Here is a 27,318-nt window from a genome sequence, read left to right on the forward strand (position 1 = left end):
AAATATATTAGTTCTATGAAATAAAACTTCAAATGTGCCACGTTTTTTTTTTAGGTTATACGATAATGCTTCTGATAAAAAAATATCTCTATGGTTCCAACACATATATTTTTGGGAGTAACAGGGGATAAAGCACTAGTAAGTCACAATGTGGTTTTGCACCATAGGTTGGACAACTCTGTTATACACTACTAAAATCCCATTTTTAATAAAAAAAACTTTAAGTGCATTAAACATTAATGAGATGCTAATGTGAAAAAATATTCACTAATTTACAAAAACTTAACATACTTACATGCATTCCTTTCTGAATACAGGGAATCAAAGTGTATATGTGTATATAAATGACTGAATGAAGAATTATGTTTTATGTTTTTACGTTATGTTAATTTTACTAACAATTAAAAGATAAACAGCTCAATAATTATGATAGTAGGATACAAACAAAGAAAAAATTGGATTGGGTTCTAATGAAACAATTGCATGATTGAATTATGCATTTTGCTTGAGATTAAATATATATTTCAAGTCAGCATGCTAATTATTTACCCTTTTAAAAAAGAAATGTATAACTTTTTGAAAGCCATTAAATGGTGAATGGCAAGTCATAAATTAATTGCCCACTCGAGTATTCTACTAGTGCTTTTGATGGCTGTTTATTTTTAAGAAAGAAAAGTAAAAAAAATGTTTTAAATATCTATTTCTTGGGCAATATAAAATAAAATAGTTTAGTTTAGTGGATTGATTTAAGGTACAGGTACCAATCCCCAAATCCAGAACTCAAAAATCTAAACTTATCCTGAAATCCAAACTTTTAAATTATTATTTATTTTTATTTTTTAAATTATCGTCAATTAATAATTTTCGCTGCCTATAAGTCATAGTCTTCTCTGCCTGTGTCACTTGTTTGATTTTTATGCTCTAAAATGTAAATAATAGTCTAAATTTATTTAAAACCAATTATTTAAAACAAAAAAATACTGATAACCGATTATTATCTTTCTAATGGAACTATGTATACAAAAGTATTAAACATGATATAAAACTACATTTAGGTTACATGTATACGCTGTATTATGACATGTTCTGTAAACATTGCCTAATGACATAAGATATTGTTGTTTACACTCGGTTCCATCCCCCTCTCCAAACTGTCCCATTTTACAGATGCAAATATTCCTAAATCTAATCTATTCCACAATCCAAACTTTTTCTGGTCCCAAGCAGTATGGATTTTCTTGTAAAATGAAATAAATACATTTAAAATTATTAACTTTTGAATCCATTAACATTCAAAACCTATACATTTTACATACCTGCCCATCTTTGTCATAGGGGGAGTCAAAATTATCAAGAAAGCTCCTAAAAACCTGATCTTCAGTCCACTCTCCATTTTGATATTTTGGGTGGTACTTTGCATTGTATACCCCTCGTAAATCTTCAATAGTTACAATACCATCTCCTGATTTGTCCAGTTTTCTAAACGCCTGCATGATCATTTCTTTTCTTGCATTTGACATAGGTGGCTACAAGAAAATACTATTGAATTAGTTTTAGTGTTGGCTACATAAATCCAACCACATATGTAAAGTGGAATGTTTTCAGGATGTTTTTGCAAAAGCAAATATAAAGGAACAAGGAAACTAGAGGGAATAAATGTAACCAAATCAATGCATCTATAGGAAAACTGGTATAGGCATATTGGTTGTACCATCCAGTCACAAAGATATACTGTAGATCTCTCGCTCTGTCTGCAACAAACTTACAACCATTCATGACCTGTTTATTTCAAATGTTTTCACCCTTTTAGCAATTACCGAAACCTGGCTATCTGCTTCCGACACCGTTTCCACTGCTGCTCTCACACATGGTGGTCTTCACTTTAGCCATACCCCAAGGCCAGGTGAGAAACAGGGCGGTGGTGTTGGGATCCTGCTCTCCCCCTCCTGCACTTATCAGTATCTACCTCCAATCCCATCATTCTCCTTCTCCTCCTTTGAAGTCCACTGTATTTGCCTGTTCTACCCCCTCTCCGTCAAAGTGGCAGTCATCTATCGCCCTCCTGGACCTACCTCACAATTCTTTGACAACTTTGCCGCCTGGCTCCCTCACTTTCTCTCTACAAATATGCCAACCCTAATTCTTGGGGACTTCAACATTCCCATTGACCACCCATCTGCCCCTGCTGCCTCTAAACTTCTTTTACTCACATCCTCCTTCGGTCTCTCACAATCCACCCTATTCCCTACCCACCGTGATGGACACTCCATCGACCTGGTATTTTCTTACCTCTGTTCTATATCTGACCTCACCTGTCGCTCTTTTCCCATTTCAGAGCATCACCTGGTCACCTATAATATTAATGCAACAGCTAAACCCACTTCTCCATCCCACCCCCGCACCTGTAGAAATCTACATGCTGTGGATTCGCTCCAATTTTCAAAAATCATTCAAGATCTCCTCCCTCACACTTCCACTATAACCTGCCCTGATCTCGCAACAGCCCACTATAACAAAACTCTCTCCTCGGCACTAGACACACTTGCCCCACCCCAACTGTGCAAAACATCACGCCGTCAGTTGCAGCCCTGGCACTCTCAGCAAACACACTATTCGCAAAAATGCTCCCGTACTGCTGCGCATGTCTGGAGGAAAACTCACTCTGAACCTGATTTCATACACTATAAGTTTATTCTTCGCTTATACACTTCTGCCCTTCACTTAGCCAAGCAAACCTACTTCTCTTCTCTCATATCTACTCTTTCCTCAAACCCTAAACAACTCTTCTCCACCTTTAACTCCTCTACAAACCTGCTCCACCCCCCCCCGTCTGTCTTTAGTGCTCAAGACCTGGCAGACTACTTTTTAAACAAAACACGTACTATCCGAAGCAACATCCCAACACCAACCTGCAATATTCCAACAACAGGCCCAGTTACTCTCTCTGCCACCCTCTGCATCTTCCATCCAGCCACTGAGAATGAAGTTTCTTCCTTACTATCTTCCTCATGCCTCACTACCTGCCCGCTCGACCCTATCCCTTCCCATCTAATACCCTCCCTATATTCCACCCTCACTCCTGCTCTTACCCACATCTTCAACCTATATCTCTCTACCGGCTCATTCCCATCTTCTTTCAAACACGCAAAAGTCACTCCCATACTCAAAAAACCCTCCCTCGACCCTAATTCTCCTGAAAGCTATCGCCCAATATCACTGCTTCCACTAACATCAAAACTCCTTGAAAAAGTAGTTTACACTCGCCTAACCCACTTCCTGTCTGCCAACTCCTTGCTTGACCCCTGCAATCCGGATTCCGCCCCAAACACTCAACTGAGACTGCCCTTACCAAGGTTACAAACTATCTTCTCTCTGCTAAAATTATTGGCCACTACTCTATAACTCATCTTACTTGACCTCTCAGCTGCCTTCGACACAGTTGACCACCCCCTCCTCCTACAGACCCTTAGCACTTTTGGCCTCTGTGAAACTGCTCTTTCCTGGATTCACTCCGATCTTTCTCACAGATCTTTTTCTGTGTCATTTGCCGGCAACCTCCTCTCCAATGCCTCTGTCTGTTGGAGTACCTCAAGGATCTGTTCTGGGCCCTCTACTCTTCTCCATTTATACTTCTTCGCTAGGTAAACTTATCAACAGTTATGGCTTCAAATATCACCTCTATGCTGATGACACCCAGATCTACCTCTCCACCCCTGCTCTCTCTCCCTCTGTCCTGTCTCATGTCAGCGACTGCTTATCTGGTATTTCTTCCTGGATGGTCTCTCACCACCCAAAGATTAACATGTCCAAGACTGAGCTCCTTCTTATCCCCCCTCAAGCTCTACGCCGACTTTTGACTTCTCTATCCCTGTTGACGGCATCACCATTTTCCCATTGCCCCAAGTCCGCTGCCTCGGAGATACACTTGACTCAAATCTATCCTTCTTCCCCCATATCCAATCCCTTTCTACATCCTGCTGCAACCATCTACGCAATATTTCCAAAATTCAACCTTTTCTGTGCGCTAACACCACAAAGCAAATAATCCACCCCTTGTTATTTTCCAACTTGACTACTGCAATAACCTACTTACTGGCCTTCCTCTTTCCCGCCTCTCCCCCTTCAATCCATCCTAAATGCCTCTGCCAGGCTGATCCACCTTTCCCGTCGCTCTGTATCTGCTGCACCTCTCTACGAGTCCCTTCATTGGCTCCCCATTCACAGCAGAATTAAATTCAAAATTCTCACCCTTGCATACAAAGCGCTCACCAACACCGCTCCCCTCTACTAATCCTCTCTAATCAACAAGTATACTCCAGCCCGCCCACTAAGATCCAACAATGACCTGCTCCTTGCATCTGCGACTATCACCTCTTTTCATGCTAGACTGCAGGATTTCTGTCGTGCAGCACCTACCCTCTGGAATACTCTCCCTCGTGCTGTCAGGCTTTTCCCTAATCTTTCTTCCTTTAAATGCTCTCTGAAGACTTTTCTGTTCAGAGAAGCCTACCACCCAACTCAATAACATTTCTCTTACCTAACAACATTTCCCTCATTTAATCTTGCAGTCCTCACCTCCAGTTTCTCAACCTCCTACCCTTCTAGATTGTAAGTTCCCACGGGAACAGGGCCCTCAATTCCTCCTGTATGTGTTTGTAAATTTTGTCCTGTCTCTTACAAGTCTTATATTATTGTTTTATTTAAATTAACTGTATCCATGGACAGCGCTGCAGAATATGATGGTGCTTCATAAATAAAGTATAATAATAATAATAATAATAATAATAATATACATACCTGAGCATGCCACAGGGATAAGAATGGTGACTGACATATGTCATGTACTTACGCACAAAGAACTACTCCTTTTTTAATATAAACAACGTTAAATGGTCATCTCTATGATTATAAAGCTATAAATAGAAATGTGCTGCCGCTCTCAATAAATATCTTAAAGGGCCAGTAAACCCACCAAATAATGTTATATAATTCTGCACATAGTGCAGAATTATATAATATTAGCCTAGCACCAGCTTTCTAAAGCAAAGGAAAGAAGAGATATTTACCTACGCAAATTATTTTTACAGACCGTAGAACTCAGTAGAGCCAGGAGCGGCGGTCTGTAAAAATAATTTTCGTAGGTAAATATCTCTTCTTTCCTTTGCTTTAGAAAGCTGGCGCTAGGCTAATGTTATATAATTCTGCCCTATGTGCAGAATTATATAACCTTATTTTGTAACTTTACTGGCCCTTTAATGTACAGTAATTCTCAGTCTGTCCACCAACCCTTAATGTAATAATAACCTATGTGCCCATTTATATTTCCTTCTTAGCTGATGAGAGTCCATAGCTTCATAACATGTTGGATATATTCCAGCTATCAGGAGGTCAAGAACCCTTACAGAGTTTTAGCCCCTGCCAACCCCTCTCCAGTTTGTTCTTGGCCTCTGAGGATAGAGGTTGAAGATTTCAGAGGTGCTCAACAATCTAGAGTTTATTATTTTTTCATATGATTTGTGGGCTCAGACCTGACTTGGGACCCAATACCCCTAGGCAATTTCACTTAAGAAGACTCTGAGTGAAAATGGGGTGAGGATTACCTCTGTTATGTGCTTTCCATTACCTAGTGGGTAATCTAACAGCCATAACGGTCCTCGGACATTGCAGGGACCCATCCCTAACCTCCCCTTGAGCGGTTACATGTATATTCACAGTATGCCATATATTTACTTGCACTGGGTGGGCTCTCTACTGGATCAGGAACCTGTGAGGGAGAAAGGTCTCAGCAAGCTGGTAAGACACAGTAGAGGGTTGCTTCAGTCCATATAAGTGATTCGGGCACTACACAACCCAGGAGCTATCCAATAGTACTATCCTTAATACAGGTACTATATAGCTGGGGTCACAGCCTTACACCTGAGGAGCATTACTTATGTGTTTAACATGTGAATTTGGGGGAATGAGGCATAGGATAGTTCTTATCTAGCATCCTTAGGACTCCTTAGCAGCTCAATTTACAATTTTTTTAGCTCAAAAACCTTATTTCTGCATTTTTCTACAAATGGGTACTGTCTCTTGCCAGTAACTGCCTTGTGCAGTTATCAGTTAGATCTCTCACAGCGCAGTTGGCCAGGAGGACACAAATGGTATTAGGAAAGGTGTTTTTTTTAACAATTTTAAATTTTGACAGTTTATTTCAAAATCTTGCACAGGTTTTGGGCCTGCATATTGTTATGGTGATAAGCTCCGCCCCCTTTCCTTGGCAACCATTTTCCCTTTTCTGCATCAGCTTCAGGTGCTGTGAATTTGATTTGATGGATTATAAGGCATTTTGGTGTTTTAGTCTGGCAAGTTTAACCCCTTCTATGCCCTGGAATTAAGAGCCGCTAGGGGTGCTGTGTGTAAAAGGTTTTCTATGCTACTTAATTGTCATTCTCTTAGCTCTTTTATGTTCTGAGGTGTGCTGTGGGATAATACTGGTGTGAATATTTTTAATCCCAGTTTTTGTACAGCAATTTGCTTTTTAATTGTGTTTCCCCATCTGTCCACAATTTTGTGTGTTGAGCAGCACATTTAACCCCCTTTTTACCCATTAAGGGGCACTTTGACTACATTTTATGCAGGGCTGCCAGTCCTGTATTACCACAACTTGGTTTATTTTCATGCAGCAAGCTGATAAAACTGGCTTCGTTTTTATAATGAGTTTATACATTCAAAAATGCATGGAACACAGATTTAGAATGGTATACTCTCCTTACAGTTCATTAATACTATATATAGGTATAAAGTTGTACAACAGACATTATATTTGCAGAGACTTTAGAGTTTTTATAAACTGAGTTTGCATTACATAATGTACAACAACTTTGCATACTGATTCCTTCAAGCATGAATATTTACTATGTTATGGTTGCATGACTTTTCACAGGGTGATGTACCACTCTCTGTTACATGCATGTTTATAACCATATGAATGGAAGGTTTTTATTGGCATGCTCATACCATATTTAAATGTCTGCATATCTAATTCTAATTTATGCACTCTAGAAAAGCACAGTATTCTGCAGTGAGCCAATAACTTCGGTTTACATATCCAACAATTATACATTTCTATACAGATAGGTGTACTTTATGTGCCCATAAGTGACCGTATTTATAATTGGTTGTATAACCAGTTTATGTCAGCAATATATGTTGTATATGCTCTATCCTGTATAGACTCACATATATAAAAGCCCCAAGGTACTTGGTATTTTAATGTATAATATATATATATATATATATATATATATATATATATATACAGAAGTAACTCTGCATCATCTAACATATCTACTTACATTTATATCTTCTGTACAACTGATTTATTTACAAATGATGCTATTGTTTAACATTCTATATTAGTTCTTAGAGGCTACCCGGTGTTTCCCCTGTGATTATACTCCAGCTGCTGCTGAGTAAATAAGAGTAGACTTAAATCTCTCTATCTCTCTCTCTCTCACTGTTTTCCTCTTTACAGTCATCTTAATATGTGTATTTTAACATATGTTTTATTAAACAGAAAGTATCTGATGCAAGCATTTACTCAGCCCTCCTGTGCTTTAAAGGCAAGGAGAGACTGCAAACCAGCCTCTGCTTAGAATTACACGAGTCTACCTAGCAAATGTGGAAGGTAAGCCCTAATGCCCATGCAGTTTTTACAGTGTCTTACCAGGTTCATATTATCTTAGGGCTATCTCAAACGTATTTTGTTTCCTTGCTCTATAGCACTTATGCATCCTTTTTTTGCTTTCCTTTCGTTGTGTTCATTGCTCACATCAGCACTTGCCTGTGCCGGGGAACCATCTGGAGGTCTTAAGGGATGCAAGAAGTTTGATTCCCTCTGGAGGCGAGGTTACCACTCAACATTCTGGAACTCTGAACATTTCTTAGAGCTCTTCAGGCCATGGTCCATTCTAAGTTAAGACCCATCTCCATTTCTGAACAGACATCTTTACAGTGGTTGCGTAAATCAACTATCAAAGAGAGACTTGCATCTCCCTCACCATGCAATAAATGTCTCTCTTTCTATTATGAATAGAGAAGGAAAGCTGTTCTCTGTCAACTTCATATACAAGGTGTGAACAATTTGGAAGCAGACTATTTTAATCTGTTCAGTCAGGAGAATGGGTTCTTTATCAAGACATATTTGACCAGCTTATTCTAAATTGGTTTCTAGTATGTATAGATCTAATGCTCCAAGCATATTGTGCCGGATATAGAGACTTCAAAGCTCTATGATAGATTCCTTAGTTTGCCCCTGAATATTTAATTTAACATTCCTGTTTTGCCAATTTGTTCTTCTTTCAAGAATCATTGCAAGAATCAAACAGGATTCATCTTCAATAATTCTCATATCTTTGATGTGGGCCTGCAGAACTTGGTATGCGGTCCTAATCTTCTCTTCCTAAATGGACCCTACCCCTAAGGAAGGTTTTTCTGTCTCAAGGAACTCTGTTCCACCCAGATCTCAGTTTGCTGAATTTGACTGTGTGAAGGTTAAATGCTTAGACCTCAAGATCAGTGGTTTCTCTGGTTTGGCTATCTATACTTTGCTTCATGCAAGTAAGCCAGTTAAGCAAAGAATTTATCATAACATCTGGAAAGTTTACTATCTTTGGTGTTCTTCTTGAGGTTTTTTTCTTGGAAATCCTTTGAAATTTACAAAATACCTATGTTCCTTCAGGTTGGAATAGATAAGGGGCCTATCGACTAGTTCTCTAAAAGGGTCAGATATCAATTTAACTGTTTTGTTTAACAAAAGGTTGGCTAAATTGCCAGATGTTCAAAATTTTGTTCAAGCCCTGGTGAGAATTTGTCCTGTTAGACCAATTTCTCCTCCTTGGAACTTGAATTTATAGTTCTGTTCTGCAAGGTTCTCCTTTTGAACCTATGCATACTTTAGACTTTAAACGGTTTTTTATATTTTAGACTTTAAACTGTTTATCAGGAAATAGTTGTTCCTTCTTTGTGTCCAAAGACTTCTAATCCAAAGGAAAGATTACTTCACAACCTAGATGCAATCAGAGCTTTAATGTTATATATTCAGGCTACTAAAGACTTTAGACAAACGTCCAGTTTATTTGTCCACTACAATGGTCCTAGGAAGGATCAGAAAGCTGCGGCTGTGGACTTGGCTTCCTGGCTCAAGCAGATTATTTTTACGGCTTATTTGGTTGAGGTCCACCACCAAAGAGAGTAACTGCTCACTCTATGAGATAAGTATCTACTTCCTGGACTTTCAAGGATGATGCCTCCTTGAAACAATTTGCAAGGCGGAACTTGGTCTTCCCTTCACACATTTTCCAAATTTTATCATTTGACATTTATACTTCTTCTGATGCAGCTTTTGGCAGGAAAGTCCTTCAAGCCGCAGTGTCCGGCAAATAGGAACTGCCTACTTTTTGTCCCACCTGTTCTTAAAATGGACTCTCAGCTTGGGTATTGTATCCCACATATTATGAAGTGATGGACTCTCATCAGCTAAGAAGGAAAACAGAATTTATACTTAACAATAAAAGTATTTCCTTCGGGCTGATGAGAGCCCCCTGCCTATTTTTGTATATGGGTGACAATTATCATTTGCACCTTGAAAAAATTATGTTATTCATTACACTACCTTATATTTAAAACTACTAAAAATGTAAATAGCAATGCACTTAGCTAAACCCAAATTATATACCTAAATAAATTTAAAAATAATTACGTACTTGTAAAGTTTATTTATTTCAATTATTAGATAAAATGCTAAATACAAAACTATTATAATATAAACAGCAACATTAAAGGGACAGTGTAGTAAAAATGTAAACTTTCATGATTCAGATAGGGCAAGTAATTTAAAGGGACAGTCTACACCCGAATTGTTTTTGTTTAAAACTATAGATAATCCCTTTATTACCCATACCCCAGTTTTGCATAACCAACACAATTATATTAATATATATTTTACCTATGTGATTACCTTGTATCTAAGCCTCTGCAGACTGCCCCCTTATCTCAGTGCTTTTGACAGACATGCAGTTTAGCCATCAGTGAAGACTTCTAAATAACTCCACGGGAGTGAGCAAAATGTTATTTATATGACACTTGTGAACCAGTACTGTCTAACTGTGAAAAACTTTCAAAATGCTTTGACCCCTTAGTGACCAGAAAATTTTTCAATTTTCTTACCCTTAAGGACTAGGGCTATTTTTAAATTTTGCAGTGCTTGTGTTTAGCTGTAATTTTCCTCTTACTCATTTGTTGTACCCACACATATTATATACCATTTTTCTCGCCATTAAATGGACTTTCTAAAGATACCATTATTTTCATCATATTATATAATTTACTATAAAAAAAATTGAAAATATGATGAATATTTTTTTTAAAAAACACACTTTTTATAACTTTGACCCCCAAAATCTGTTACACATCTACAACCACCAAAAAAACTTCTATGCTAAATAGTTTCTAAATTTTGTCCTGAGTTTAGAAATACCCAATGTTTACATGTTCTTTGCTTTTTTGCAAGTTATAGGGCAATAAGTACAAGTAGCACTTTGCTATTTCAAAACCATTTTCCCCCCAAAAGTTTGCCATAGTTACATTGTAACACTGATATCTGTTAGGAATCCCTGAATAACCCTTCACATGTATATATATATTTTTTTTAGTAGACAACCCAGATTATTGATCTAGGCTCATTTTGGTACATTTCATGCCACCATTTCACCGTTAAATACGATCAAATACAAAAAAATGGTTAACTTTTTTACTAACTTTTTCACAAACTTTAGGTTTCTCACTGAAATTATTTACAAACAGTTTGTGCAATTATGGCACTAATGGTTGTAAATGCTTCTCTGGGATCCTCTTTATTCAGAAATAGCAGACATATATGGCTTTGGCGTTGCTTTTTGGTAATTAGAAGGCCGCTAAATGACGCTGGGCACCACACTTGTATTATGCCCAGCAGTTAAGGGGTTCATTAGGTAGGTAGCATGTAGAGTTAATTTTAGCTTTAGTGTAGAGATCAGCATCCCACCTGACACATCCCACCCCCTGATCCCTCCCTGACCCCTTCAAACAGCTCTCTTCCCTCCCCCACATCACAATTGTCACCGCCATCTTAAGTACTGGCAGAAAGTCTCTGCATTGGATGCTTAAAAAAGGGTTTTGCAGGATGCCTCAATATCGAGGCATCACTGCAATACCCTGAGAGCTGCTGGAAGCTATCGCAATCACTTCCAGCACTCAATTAGACTGAGGACGTACCAGGTACGTCTATTGTCACTAACTGACAGTTTTTGCAGGACGTACCTGGTGCGTCCTTGGTCATTAAGGGGTTAAAACAAGTCTCCAATTACTTTTATCATCAAATTTGCTTTGTTCTCTTGGTATTTTTAGTTAAAAGCTAAACCGAAGTAGGCCCATCAATTTCTAAGCCCTGGAAGGCCGTCTCATATCTGAATGCAGTTTTTGCAGCTAGAGGGTGTTAGTGCATGTGTGCCATATAGATAACATTGTGCTCATGCCCGTTGAATTACTTATAAGAGGGCACTGATTGGCTAAAATGTCTGTTAAAAGAAGTGAAATATGGGGGCAGTCTACAGAGGCTTAGATACAAGGTAATCACAGAGGTAAAAAGTATATTAATTATGGACCTATAATTATCAAAAGATCACTACACTAAGATCTGGGCAAATCTCAAAGTTATGTCTCCTGTATCATGTGACAGCCATCAGCCAATCACAAATGCATATACCTATATTCTGTGAATTCTTGCACATGCTCAGTAGGAACTAGTGACTCAAAAAGTGTAAATATAAAAAGACTGTGCACATTTTGTTAATGGAAGTAAATTGGAAAGTTGTTTAACCCCTTAATGACCGGACCATTTTTAAATTTTCTTACCCTTAATGACAATGGCTATTTTTACATTTCTGCTGTGTTTGTGTTTAGCTGTAATTTTCCTCTTACTCATTTACTGTACCCACACATATTATATACCGTTTTTCTCGCCATTAAATGGACTTTCTAAAGATACCATTATTTTCATCATATCTTATAATTTACTATAAAAATAAATATAAAATATGAGGAAAAAATGGAAAAAAAACACACTTTTTCTAACTTTGACCCCCAAAATCTGTTACACATCTACAACCACCAAAAAACATCCATTCTAAAAAGTTTCTAAATTTTGTCCCGAGTTTAGAAATACCCAATGTCTGCATGTTCTTTGCTTTTTTTGCAAGTTATAGGGCAAAAAATACAAGTAGCACTTTGCTATTTCCAAACCACTTTTTTTCAAAATTAGCGCTAGTTACATTGGAACACTGATATCTTTCAGTAATCCCTGAATAGCCATTGACATGTATATATTTTTTTTTAGAAGACATCCCAAAGTATTGATCTAGGCCAATTTTGGTATATTTCATGCCACCATTTCACCACCAAATGCGATCAAATAAAAGAAATTGTTGATTTTTTCACAATTTTTTTCACAAACTTTAGGTTTCTCGCTGAATTTATTTACAAACAACTTATGCAATTATGGCATAAATGGTTGTAAATACTTCTCTGGGATCCCCTTTGTTCAGAAATAGCAGACATATATGGCTTTGGCGTTGCTTTTTGGTAATTAGAAGGCCGCTAAATGCCGCTGCACACCACACGTGTATTATGCCCAGCAGTGAAGGGGTTAATTAGGGAGCTTGTAGGGAGCTTTTAGGTTTAATTTTAGCTTTAGTTTAGTGTAGTAGACAACCCCAAGTATTGATCTAGGCCCATTTTGGTATATTTCATGCCACCATTTCACCGCCAAATACGATCAAATAAAAAAAACTGTTAAATTTTTCACAATTTTAGGTTTCTCACTGAAATTATTTACAAACAGCTTGTGCAATTATGGCACAAATGGTTGTAAATGCTTCTCTAGGATCCCCTTTCTTCAGAAATAGCAGACATGTATAGCTTTGGCTTTGCTTTTTGGTAATAATAAGGCCGTTAAATGCTGCTGCGCACCACACTTGTAATATGCCCAGCAGTTAAGGGGTTAATTAGGTAGCTTGCAGGGTTAATTTTTAGCTTTAGTGTAGAGATCAGCCTCCCACCTGACACATCCCACCCCCTGATCCCCCCATGACCCCCCTCAAACAGCTCTCTTCCCTCCCCCACCTCACAATTGCCATCGCCATCTTAAGTACTGGCAGAAAGTCTGCCAGTACTGAAATAAAAAGCATTTATAATTTTTTTTAATTTTTTTTCATACAGTGTGCAGTGATGGATCCCCCTTACCCCACAACCTCCCTGATCCCCCCCATACATTTCCCTAACCATCCCCATCTACCTATTTGCCGCCATCTTGGGTACTGGCAGCTGTCTGCCAGTACCCAATTTGCCCCCAAAAATTGTTTTATTTTACTTTTTTATAATAAAAATGTGTTTTCTGTAGTGTAGCAGGCCCCCCCTGAACAATCTACATACCTCCCCCTCCCAGATCCCTTACTAAACAACTGAGACACCACTCGCCATCAGTTTTTTTTGTACATGAATCCATGTTTTGCATGCGCACGCACGAGCGCGCACCCCCCCTCCGCCCCCCCCCGCCGCCGCCGCCACAACCGAACACAAGGCTATATCCGATCCTGGTAAGACACATCGCAACAAGCTCCAGGAAGCTGCTCCCACCCACCAACGTAATCGAATGTTTTGCAATCAATAGCCGATGCAGAGAGGGCCACAGAGTGGCCCTTTCTGCATCGGTGGGTAAAATAGGGGATTGCAGTGATGCCTCAATATTGAGGCATCACTACAATCCCCTGGAAGCAGCTGGAAGCGATCATGATCGCTTCCAGCACTTCAAACAACAGAGGACGTGCCAGGTACGTCAATTGTCGTTAAGGGGAGTTTTTTCTATGACGTACCTGGCACGTCCTCTGTCATTAAGGGGTTAAAATTGAATGTTTTATCTGAATCATGAAAGTTTAATTTTGACTTGAGTATCCCCTTTAAGATAAACATTTATCTCACTACTTGTAAAATGAGCATGTGCTAATAGTGCTCTCTGCTATATCCATTTAAAGTATAGGGCACGCTAAATATGATTCAGCCACATTAAAATGCTTTGGCTAAGATATTAAAGCATCTACTTCTAGTACAAGATTGTGAATTATTCTTTGCGCATAGTCACGCAAAAGATAAAGCGCCCTGCGTTATTGATTGTGCTCCATTTATAATCTAGCCCTAAATGTGAATAGCATTTCTTTATTATATGTATGCGGCTTTAACACCCCAGGGTTCTAGAAACAGCAAATACTATAAAGTAAATATTACAGTTTTATCCTGTCCTGGTTACCAGTAAAAACATAAATTAAAATGGAAAAAATAATAACTTGATTTTATCTGACTTACCCGTAATGTGACAAGGAATTCATCAAAATCTATGGTTCCACTTTTGTCTTTGTCAAATACTGAGAAAATATCCTGAGCTTCAGTTTTTTCAATTACGACCCCATAATCATTCAATCCTTTTAGAAATTCTTTAAAATCAAGGGATCTGCTGTTATCATCATCCATAATTCGAAATACCCTGGAGACACAACATAAATATGCAATAAAAACACAATATAAAAAAACTGATCTATTGCTTACAAGTGATATTACATAATATCACTGAAGAAATATCACACTAGAACCTATACCAAATATTTTTGTGTTGTGACAGAGGGGGTGAGTCAGGGAAGTCGAAAGAAAAACAGAATTTATGTTTACCTGATAAATTACTTTCTCCAACGGTGTGTCCGGTCCACGGCGTCATCCTTACTTGTGGGATATTCTCTTCCCCAACAGGAAATGGCAAAGAGCCCAGCAAAGCTGGTCACATGATCCCTCCTAGGCTCCGCCTTCCCCAGTAATTCGACCGACGTAAAGGAGGAATATTTGCATAGGAGAAATCATATGATACCGTGGTGACTGTAGTTAAAGAAAATAAATTATCAGACCTGATTAAAAAACCAGGGCGGGCCGTGGACCGGACACACCGTTGGAGAAAGTAATTTATCAGGTAAACATAAATTCTGTTTTCTCCAACATAGGTGTGTCCGGTCCACGGCGTCATCCTTACTTGTGGGAACCAATACCAAAGCTTTAGGACACGGATGAAGGGAGGGAGCAAATCAGGTCACCTAGATGGAAGGCACCACGGTTTGCAAAACCTTTCTCCCAAAAATAGCCTCAGAAGAAGCAAAAGTATCAAATTTGTAAAATTTAGTAAAAGTGTGCAGTGAAGACCAAGTCGCTGCCTTACATATCTGATCAACAGAAGCCTCGTTCTTGAAGGCCCATGTGGAAGCCACAGCCCTAGTGGAATGAGCTGTGATTCTTTCAGGAGGCTGCCGTCCGGCAGTCTCGTAAGCCAATCTGATGATGCTTTTAATCCAGAAAGAGAGAGAGGTAGAAGTTGCTTTTTGACCTCTCCTTTTACCAGAATAAACAACAAACAAAGAAGATGTTTGTCTAAAATCCTTTGTAGCATCTAAATAGAATTTTAGAGCACGAACTACATCCAAATTGTGCAACAAACGTTCCTTCTTTGAAACTGGATTCGGACACAAAGAAGGCACGACTATCTCCTGGTTAATGTTTTTGTTAGAAACAACTTTCGGAAGAAAACCAGGTTTAGTACGTAAAACCACCTTATCTGCATGGAACACCAGATAAGGAGGAGAACACTGCAGAGCAGATAATTCTGAAACTCTTCTAGCAGAAGAAATTGCAACCAAAAACAAAACTTTCCAAGATAATAACTTAATATCAACGGAATGTAAGGGTTCAAACGGAACCCCCTGAAGAACTGAAAGAACTAAATTGAGACTCCAAGGAGGAGTCAAAGGTTTGTAAACAGGCTTGATTCTAACCAGAGCCTGAACAAAGGCTTGAACATCTGGCACAGCTGCCAGCTTTTTGTGAAGTAACACAGACAAGGCAGAAATCTGTCCCTTCAAAGAACTTGCAGATAATCCTTTCTCCAAACCTTCTTGAAGAAAGGATAGAATCTTAGGAATTTTTACCTTGTCCCAAGGGAATCCTTTAGATTCACACCAACAGATATATTTTTTCCATATTTTGTGGTAGATTTTTCTAGTTACAGGCTTTCTGGCCTGAACAAGAGTATCAATGACAGAATCTGAGAACCCTCGCTTTGATAAGATCAAGCGTTCAATCTCCAAGCAGTCAGTTGGAGTGAGACCAGATTCGGATGTTCGAATGGACCTTGAACAAGAAGGTCTCGTCTCAAAGGTAGCTTCCATGGTGGAGCCGATGACATATTCACCAGGTCTGCATACCAAGTCCTGCGTGGCCACGCAGGAGCTATCAAGATCACAGATGCCCTCTCCTGATTGATCCTGGCTACCAGCCTGGGGATGAGAGGAAACGGCGGGAATACATAAGCTAGTTTGAAGGTCCAAGGTGCTACTAGTGCATCTACTAGAGTCGGCTTGGGATCCCTGGATCTGGACCCGTAGCAAGGAACCTTGAAGTTCTGACGAGAGGCCATCAGATCCATGTCTGGAATGCCCCACAATTGAGTAATTTGGGCAAAGATTTCCGGATGGAGTTCCCACTCCCCCGGATGAAAAGTCTGACGACTCAGAAAATCCGCTTCCCAATTTTCCACTCCTGGGATGTGGATTGCAGACAAGTGGCAGGAGTGAGTCTCCGCCCATTGAATGATTTTGGTCACTTCTTCCATCGCCAGGGAACTCCTTGTTCCCCCCTGATGGTTGATGTACGCAACAGTCGTCATGTTGTCAGATTGAAACCGTATGAACTTGGCCTTTGCTAGCTAAGGCCAAGCCTTGAGAGCATTGAATATCGCTCTCAGTTCCAGAATATTTATCGGGAGAAGAGATTCTTCCCGAGACCAAAGACCCTGAGCTTTCAGGGGTCCCCAGACCGCGCCCCAGCCCACCAGACTGGCGTCGGTCGTGACAATGACCCACTCTGGTCTGCGGAAGCTCATCCCCTGTGACAGGTTGTCCAGGGACAGCCACCAACTGAGTGAATCTCTGGTCCTCTGATCTACTTGTATCGTCGGAGACAAGTCTGTATAGTCCCCATTCCACTGACTGAGCATGCACAGTTGTAATGGTCTTAGATGAATTCGCGCAAAAGGAACTATGTCCATTGCCGCTACCATCAAACCTATTACTTCCATGCACTGCGCTATGGAAGGAAGAGGAACAGAATGAAGTATTTGACAAGAGTTTAGAAGTTTTGATTTTCTGGCCTCTGTCAGAAAAATCCTCATTTCTAAGGAGTCTATTATTGTTCCCAAGAAGGGAACCCTTGTTGACGGAGATAGAGAACTTTTTTCTACGTTCACTTTCCACCCGTGAGATCTGAGAAAGGCCAGGACAATGTCCGTGTGAGCCTTTGCTTGTGGAAGGGACGACGCTTGAATCAGAATGTCGTCCAAGTAAGGTACTACTGCAATGCCCCTTGGTCTTAGCACCGCTAGAAGGGACCCTAGTACCTTTGTGAAAATTCTTGGAGCAGTGGCTAATCCGAACGGAAGTGCCACAAACTGGTAATGCTTGTCCAGGAATGCGAACCTTAGGAACCGATGATGTTCCTTGTGGATAGGAATATGTAGATACGCATCCTTTAAATCCACCGTGGTCATGAATTGACCGTCCTGGATGGAAGGAAGAATTGTTCGAATGGTTTCCATTTTGAACGATGGAACCTTGAGAAACTTGTTTAGGATCTTGAGATCTAAGATTGGTCTGAATACAATTGAGACCTGTGGAACCTCCCCCTTGGGGGAAGCCCCTTGAATTCCAGAAGATAACCGTGGGAGACTATTTCTAGCGCCCAAGGATCCAGAACATCTCTTGCCCAAGCCTGAGCGAAGAGAGAGAGTCTGCCCCCCACCAGATCCGGTCCCGGATCGGGGGCCAACATCTCATGCTGTCTTGGTAGCAGTGGCAGGTTTCTTGGCCTGCTTTCCTTTGTTCCAGCCTTGCATTGGCCTCCAGGCTGGCTTGGCTTGAGAAGTATTACCCTCTTGCTTAGAGGACGTAGCACTTGGGGCTGGTCCGTTTCTGCGAAAGGGACGAAAATTAGGTTTATTTTTGGCCTTGAAAGACCTATCCTGAGGAAGGGCGTGGCCCTTGCCCCCAGTGATATCAGAGATAATCTCTTTCAAGTCAGGGCCAAACAGCGTTTTCCCCTTGAAAGGAATGTTAAGCAATTTGTTCTTGGAAGACGCATCCGCTGACCAAGATTTTAGCCAAAGCGCTCTGCGCGCCACAATAGCAAAACCAGAATTTTTCGCCGCTAACCTAGCCAATTGCAAAGTGGCGTCTAGGGTGAAAGAATTAGCCAATTTGAGAGCATGAATTCTGTCCATAATCTCCTCATAAGAAGAAGAATTATTATTGAGCGCCTTTTCCAGTTCATCGAACCAGAAACACGCTGCTGTAGTGACAGGAACAATGCATGAAATTGGTTGTAGAAGGTAACCTTGCTGAACAAACATCTTTTTAAGCAAACCTTCTAATTTTTTATCCATAGGATCTTTGAAAGCACAACTATCTTCTATGGGTATAGTGGTGCGTTTGTTTAGAGTAGAAACCGCCCCCTCGACCTTGGGGACTGTCTGCCATAAGTCCTTTCTGGGGTCGACCATAGGAAACAATTTTTTAAATATGGGGGGAGGGACGAAAGGTATACCGGGCCTTTCCCATTCTTTATTTACAATGTCCGCCACCCGCTTGGGTATAGGAAAAGCTTCGGGGGGCCCCGGGACCTCTAGGAACTTGTCCATTTTACATAGTTTCTCTGGAATGACCAAATTCTCACAATCATCCAGAGTAGATAACACCTCCTTAAGCAGAGCGCGGAGATGTTCCAATTTAAATTTAAATGTAATCACATCAGGTTCAGCTTGTTGAGAAATTTTCCCTGAATCTGAAATTTCTCCCTCAGACAAAACCTCCCTGGCCCCCTCAGACTGGTGTAGGGGCACTTCAGAACCAATATCATCAGCGTCCTCATGCTCTTCAGTATTTTCTAAAACAGAGCAGTCGCGCTTTCGCTGATAAGTGGGCATTTTGGCTAAAATGTTTTTGATAGAATTATCCATTACAGCCGTTAATTGTTGCATAGTAAGGAGTATTGGCGCACTAGATGTACTAGGGGCCTCCTGTGTGGGCAAGACTGGTGTAGACGAAGGAGGGGATGATGCAGTACCATGCTTACTCCCCTCACTTGAGGAATCATCTTGGGCATCATTTTCTCTAAATTTTGTGTCACATAAATCACATCTATTTAAATGAGAAGGAACCTTGGCTTCCCCACATTCAGAACACAGTCTATCTGGTAGTTCAGACATGTTAAACAGGCATAAACTTGATAACAAAGTACAAAAAACGTTTTAAAATAAACCGTTACTGTCACTTTAAATTTTAAACTGAACACACTTTATTACTGCAATTGTGAAAAAGTATGAAGGAATTGTTCACCAAAATTTCACCACAGTGTCTTAAAGCCTTAAAAGTATTGCACACCAAATTTGGAAGCTTTAACCCTTAAAATAACGGAACCGGAGCCGTTTTTATATTTAACCCCTTTACAGTCCCTGGTATCTGCTTTGCTGAGACCCAACCAAGCCCAAAGGGGAATACGATACCAAATGACGCCTTCAGAAAGTCTTTTCTATGTATCAGAGCTCCTCACACATGCATCTGCATGTCATGCTTCCCAAAAACAAGTGCGCAATAGAGGCGCGAAAATGAGACTCTGCCTATGATTAGGGAAAGCCCCTAGAGAATAAGGTGACCAATACAGTGCCTGCCGGTTATTTTACATAGTTCCCAAGATTAAAATAATTCCTCAAGGCTATGGGGTATAAAATATGCTTATATATGAATCGTTTTAGCCCAGAAAAATGTCTACAGTCTTAAAAGCCCTTGTGAAGCCCTTTTTTTCTTTATGTAATAAAAATGGCTTACCGGATCCCATAGGGAAAATGACAGCTTCCAGCATTACATCGTCTTGTTAGAAATGTGTCATACCTCAAGCAGCAAAAGTCTGCACACTGTTTCCCCCAACTGAAGTTAATTCCTCTCAACAGTCCTGTGTGGAAACAGCCATCGATTTTAGTAACGGTTGCTAAAATCATTTTCCTCTTACAAACAGAAATCTTCATCTCTTTTCTGTTTCAGAGTAAATAGTACATACCAGCACTATTTTAAAATAACAAACTCTTGATTGAATAATAACAACTACAGTTAAACACCAAAAAACTCTAAGCCATCTCCGTGGAGATGTTGCCTGTACAACGGCAAAGAGAATGACTGGGGAAGGCGGAGCCTAGGAGGGATCATGTGACCAGCTTTGCTGGGCTCTTTGCCATTTCCTGTTGGGGAAGAGAATATCCCACAAGTAAGGATGACGCCGTGGACCGGACACACCTATGTTGGAGAAAGTCCCTGTTATCCAATTCAAGTAGTCTTATTACTGTATGTAGAACATAGAGGGCTAGATTATAAGTGACTCTCTAGGGTGGAAAGAGAGCTGTTTGGGAGGGATCAGGTAGGGATCAGGGGGTTGGAGGTGTCAGATAGCAGCAAATTCTCTACACTACATATAAAATTACCCTTACAAGCTATCTAATTAACCCCTTCACTGCCAGGAATATTAGAAGTGTGCAGCACAAATGCAATTGCAACTTTCTAATTACCAAAAGCAATGGCAAAAACAAACAAGTCTGTTATTTTTCAAGGAGATACCAGAGAAGCTTTTACAAACATTTGTGTTATGATTGCACAAGTGGTATGTAAATAATTTCAGTGAGAAACCCAAAGTTTGTGAAAAAGTGAACATTTTTGGGTTTTTATTTGATCACATTTGGTGGCAAACCGGTGGCAGGAAATATACCAAAATCGGCATAGATCAATGCTTTAAGGTTGTCCACTAAAACAATATATAGTTTTGATAAGTAAATTTAAAAAAGAAAAACTAAAAAACTATTTCTGTTAAAATTGAGTAATAGTTAAAATACAAAGGGGGGTAGTTATCAAGCCGTCTACTTTTCTGGCTTCGCCGGCCCAATACGTCCGCCTAAGCTCGCCTACCTTCGCCGCCGCGGACCTTGAATACGTTCGCCTAAGTTATCAAATAAAGCTGTCAAAAAGCCGCGGGGCGATGAGCAGCGGACTGTGACAGTTATCACTCATCCGATCTCGCTGCCCTTCGGCTTTTTCCCAGCTTTATTGCTAGCCTGTCACTAAGCACTCACACTAAACTACACTGTTCTACCCCCTATACCGGCGCCCCCGGAGGCCCCCGCAACTAAATAAAGTTACTAACCCCTAAACCGCCGCTCCTAGACCCCGCCGCAAGTCTTATAAATGTATTAACCCCTAAACCGCCGCTCCTAGACCCCGCCGCAAGTCTTATAAATGTATTAACCCCTAAACCGCCGCTCCTAGACCCCGCCGCAAGTCTTATAAATGTATTAACCCCTAAACCGCCGCTCCCGGACACCGCTGCCACCTACATTATACCTAGTAACCCCTATCCTGCCCCCCCTATACCGTCGCCCTCTATTATAAAATTATTAACCCCTATCCTGCTGATCCCGCACCTCTCCGCAACTAAATAAATAGTTTAACCCCTAAACCGCCGCTCCATGAACCCGCCGCAACCTATAATAAATTTATTAACCCCTATCCTGCCCCCCACTACGCCGCCGCCACTGTAATAAAATGATTAACCCCTAAACCTAAGTCTAACCCTAACCATAACGCCCCCCTAACTTAAATATTAATTAAATACATCTAAATAAATTAACTCTTATTAACTAAATGAATCCTATTTAAAACTAAATACTTACTTATAAAATAAACCCTAATATAGCTACAATATAAATAATAATTATATTCTAGCTATCTTAGGATTTATATTTATTTTACAGGTACCTTTCAATTTATTTTAACCATGTACAATAACTATTAAATAGTTATTAACCATTTAATAGCTTACCTAGCTAAAATAAACTGAAATTAACCTGTAAAATAAAAACTAACCTAAGTTACAATTACACCTAACACTACACTATACTTTAATAAATTATTCCTATTTAAAACTAAATACTTACCTGTAAAATAAACCCTAAGATAGCTACAATATAAATAATAATTATATTCTAGCTATCTTAGGATTTATATTTATTTTACAGGTAACTTTGTATTTATTTTAGCTAGTTAGAATAGTTATTAAATAGTTATTAACTATTTAATAACTACCTAGCTAAAAGAAATACAAAATTACCTGTAAAATAAATCCTAACCTAAGTTACAATTAAACCTAATACTACACTATCATTAAATTAACTAAATAAACTACCTACAAATAACTACAATGAAATACAATTACATAAACTAACTAAAGTACAAAAAATAAAAAATTAAGTTACAAACATGTTAAAAATATTACAACAATTTTAAGCTACTTACACCTAATCTAAGCCCCCTAATAAAATAAAAAAGCCCCCCAAAATAAAAAAAATCCCTACCCTATTCTAAATTACATAAATTTCAAAGCTCTTTTACCTTACCAGCCCTTAAAAGGGCCATTTGTGGGGGCATGCCCCAAAAAGTTCAGCTCTTTTGCCTGTAAAAGAAAAATACAACCCCCCCAACATTAAAACCCACCACCCACATACCCCTAATCTAACCCAAACCCCCCTTACAAAAACCTAACACTAATCCCCTGAAGATCATCCTACCTTGAGTCGTCTTCACTCAGCCGAGCCACCGATGGAACTGAAGAGGACATCCGGAGCGGAAGAAGTTAATCCTCCAAGCGGCGCTGAAGAAATCTTCCATCCGATGAAGTCATCATCCAGGCGGCGCTGAAGAAGTCTTCGATCCGGCCGATGTCATCTTCAAAGAGGCGCTGAAGAGGTCTTCTATCCGGGCGAAGTCATCTTCCAAGCCGGGTCTTGAATCTTCCTTCCGCCGACGCGGAACCACCTTCTTCACCGACGGACTACGACGAATGACGGCTCCTTTAAGGGACGTCATCCAAGATGGCGTCCCCTCAATTCCGATTGGCTGATAGGATTCTATCAGCCAATCGGAATTAAGGTAGGAAAATCTGATTGGCTGATGGAATCAGCCAATCAGATTCAAGTTCAATCCGATTGGCTGATCCAATCAGCCAATCAGATTGAGCTCGCATTCTATTGGCTGATCGGAACAGCCAATAGAATGCGAGCTCAATCTGATTGGCTGATTCCATCAGCCAATCAGATTTTTCCTACCTTAATTCCGATTGGCTGATAGAATCCTATCAGCCAATCGGAATTGAGGGGACGCCATCTTGGATGACGTCCCTTAAAGGAGCCGTCATTCGTCGTAGTCCGTCGGTGAAGAAGGTGGTGCCGCGTCGGCGGAAGGAAGATTCAAGACCCGGCTTGGAAGATGACTTCGCCCGGATAGAAGACCTCTTCAGCGCCTCTTTGAAGATGACATCGGCCGGATCGAAGACTTCTTCAGCGCCGCCTGGATGATGACTTCATCGGATGGAAGATTTCTTCAGCGCCGCTTGGAGGATTAACTTCTTCCGCTCCGGATGTCCTCTTCAGTTCCATCGGTGGCTCGGCTGAGTGAAGACGACTCAAGGTAGGATGATCTTCAGGGGATTAGTGTTAGGTTTTTGTAAGGGGGGTTTGGGTTAGATTAGGGGTATGTGGGTGGTGGGTTTTAATGTTGGGGGGGGTTGTATTTTTCTTTTACAGGCAAAAGAGCTGAACTTTTTGGGGCATGCCCCCACAAATGGCCCTTTTAAGGGCTGGTAAGGTAAAAGAGCTTTGAAATTTATGTAATTTAGAATAGGGTAGGGATTTTTTTTATTTTGGGGGGGTTTGTTATTTTATTAGGGGGCTTAGATTAGGTGTAAGTAGCTTAAAATTGTTGTAATATTTTTAACATGTTTGTAACTTAATTTTTTATTTTTTGTAACTTAGCTTTTTTTATTTTTTGTACTTTAGTTAGTTTATGTAATTGTATTTCATTGTAGTTATTTGTAGGTAGTTTATTTAATTAATTTAATGATAGTGTAGTATTAGGTTTAATTGTAACTTAAGTTAGGATTTATTTTACAGGTAATTTTGTATTTCTTTTAGCTAGGTAGTTATTAAATAGTTAATAACTATTTAATAACTATTCTAACTAGCTAAAATAAATACAAAGTTACCTGTAAACTAAATATAAATCCTAAGATAGCTATAATATAAGTATTAATTACATTGTAGCTATCTTAGGGTTTATTTTACAGGTAAGTATTTATTTTTAAATAGGAATAATTTATTAAAGTATAGTGTAGTGTTAGGTGTAATTGTAACTTAGGTTAGGATTTATTTCACAGGTACATTTCTCTTTATTTTAGCTAGGTAAGCTATTAAATAGTTAATAACTATTTAATAGCTATTGTACATGGTTAAAATAAATTGAAAGGTACCTGTAAAATAAAAATAAATCCTAAGATAGCTAGAATATAATTATTATTTATATTGTAGCTATATTAGGGTTTATTTTAAAGGTAAGTATTTAGTTTTAAATAGGATTCATTTAGTTAATAAGAGTTAATTTATTTAGATGTATTTAATTAATATTTAAGTTAGGGGGCGTTAGGGTTAGGGTTAGACTTAGGTTTAGGGGTTAATAATTTTATTACAGTGGCGGCGGCGTAGTGGGGGGCAGGATAGGGGTTAATAAATTTATTATAGGTGGCGACGGTGTAGGGGGGGCAGATTAGGGGTTAATACATTTAATATAGGTTGCGGCGGGTTCAGGGAGCGGCGGTTTAGGGGTTAATACATTTATTATAGTTGCGGTGGGCTCCGGGAGCGGCGGTTTAGGGGTTAATATGTATAGAGTAGCTTGCGGTGGGCTCCGGGAGCGGCGGTTTAGGGGGTAATAACTTTATTTAGTTGCGGCGGTGTAGGGGGGGTCAGATTAGTGGTGTTTAGACTCGGGGTACATGTTAGGGTGTTAGGTGTAGACAGCTCCCATAGAAATCAATGGGATGTCTGTCAGCAGCGAACTTGTACTTTCGCTATGGTCAGACTCCCATTGATTCCTATGGGATCCGCCGCCTCCAGGGGTGGCGGATTGAAAACCAGGTACGCTGGGCCGTAAAAGTGCCGAGCGTACCTGCTAGTTTTTTGATAGCTAGCAAAAGTAGTGAGAATGTGCCGCACTTGTGTGCGGAACATCTGGAGTGACGTAAGAATCGATCTGTGTCGGACTGAGTCCGGCGGATCGAAGCTTACGTCACAAAATTCTACTTTTGCCGGTCTCGAGCCTTTGATAACTAAGGCGAATCAGCCTCGCCACAAATACGCTGCGGAATTCCAGCGTATTTGAGGTTGACGGCTTGATAACTACCCCCCAAAATGTTTTTCTCTAAATTTCCAGGTCCTGAAGGGGTTAAATAAACTCACTTTTTATCTTAAAGAGACAGTGTACTGTACATTTTTCTCCCATTAAGGGCTAGATTACGAGTGTCGGGCTAACTGTTGCACGCAAGTGAAAAGGGGTTTAATGCAGCTGTTTGCAGGCGTCAGATTTTTTAGCTCGTATTACAAGTTATATATATATAGATATATATATATATATATATAGGAGGTATATATATATATATATTGTATACGAAAAGAGAAGCACTCTACCTGGAATGAACAACAGCTCATCAACTAGTTCTATGGTGATTTACCACCCAGAAGCAGCCTCTTTTAGACCAGTGTGCTGAAGTATATCAGTCTGATTCCGACAAGTAAGGTCAGTCCAGTCCCGAAATACCAGGCAATTCTCCTCTGAACAAGGAACATGACAACCCCAGACGATCGTTTTGGCCTCCTATGGGCCTCGTCAGTGAGGTGCAGCCACATTCCTCTAAGCACATTCATTATAGATTGTAAAGGAGCTAGGCGGCAGCTAGGTAGACCAGAGAGGACGGAGTTGCAGTAGTCGAGATGGGAAAGGGTGAGAGAGTGGATTAAAATCTTAGTGAAGGAAAGGTCTGAGTCAATTGTGACCCCAAGACATCGGGCATGCGGGGTAGGTGTAATGATGGAATTATCAACAGTTATAAAAAATTGGGGGGTGGAGATTTGGAAGAAGGGGGAAAAAAAGGAGTTCAGTTTTGGAGAGATTTAGCTTAAGGTAGTGAGAGGACAGAGGTAGATTTGGGTGTCATCGGCATACAAATGTTATAGAAACCCATGGGACTTTATTAAGGAACCTAATGATGACGTATAGATTGAAAAGAGAAGCGGACCGAGGACAGACATTTGAGGTACCCCAACAGAAAGTGGTAACGGGGCAGAGGATGCTCCGGAGAAGGCTACACTAAAGGTACGGTTAGATAGATAGGAAGAGAACCACAAGAGAGCTGTGTCACAGATGCCGAAGGATTGGAGGCTTTGGAGCAAAAGAGGGTGGTCAACAGTGTTAAAGGCTGCAGACAGATCAAGGAGGATAAGCAGAGAGAAGTGGCCTTTGGATTTTGCTGTAAGTAGGTTATTGGTAACCTTGACTATTGCTGTCTCTGTAGAGTGATAGGGACGAAATCCAGATTGCAGTGGGTCAAGGAGAGAGTATAGTGTAAGGAAATGGGATAGACGTGCATATACTTTTCAAGGAGCTTTGAGGCAAGAGGGAGTAGGGAAATAGGATGGTAGTTAGATGGGGAGGTTGGATCGAGGGAAGGTTTTTTGAGAATAGGTGTGACCAGTGCATGTTTTAGAGATGAGGGAAATATACCAGTGCTGATGGAGAGGTTGAAAATGTGTGTGAGTATGGGGGTATGGGTAGAAGAGAGGGACAGTATAAAGGCAGGGACAAAGAGAGGGACAGTATAAAGGCAGAAACTTATTCCTCTGTAACAGGGGCAAAAGAGCTAAATTTAAGGGTATTTGGGTTTTGAATGATTGTGAGCTTTCAGGGGGTGGAAGATTGGTAGTAAGTTTAGAGGTGATTTCATTTCTGATGGAGTCAATTTTGTTATTGAAGTTGCTGGCAAAATCTTGAGCTGAGAGAGAAGTTGTATTAGGAGGTGGGGGTGGGCAGAGAAGAGTATTGAACGTGGAAAAAAGACGTTTTGGGTTAGAGGAAAGAGAAGAGATGAGATTAGAGAAGTATTGTTGCTTATAAAGATTAAGGGCAGAATAGTAGGAGTTCAGGATGAACTTGTAGTGAAGAAAGTCAGCTGAAC

At 40.0% G+C, this 27,318-nt stretch overlaps 1 protein-coding gene across 1 annotated transcript in view; it reads right to left on the reverse strand.

Annotated features, from left to right (window-relative positions):
• Positions 1-27,318, reverse strand: part of CAPSL (calcyphosine like) — a 136,452-nt gene that overhangs the window by 8,804 nt on the left and 100,330 nt on the right. Inside the window, exons 3-4 of the mRNA XM_053701206.1 lie at positions 14,440-14,617; positions 1,317-1,526 (exon numbers count right to left, since the gene is read on the reverse strand). Of these exons, the coding sequence (XP_053557181.1) occupies positions 1,317-1,526; positions 14,440-14,617 (388 nt within the window). The remainder of the gene's footprint in view (positions 1-1,316; positions 1,527-14,439; positions 14,618-27,318) is intronic.

The sequence above is a fragment of the Bombina bombina genome, chromosome 2 (assembly GCF_027579735.1).
Source record: "Bombina bombina isolate aBomBom1 chromosome 2, aBomBom1.pri, whole genome shotgun sequence".
In the NCBI taxonomy this organism is placed as follows: domain Eukaryota; kingdom Metazoa; phylum Chordata; class Amphibia; order Anura; family Bombinatoridae; genus Bombina; species Bombina bombina.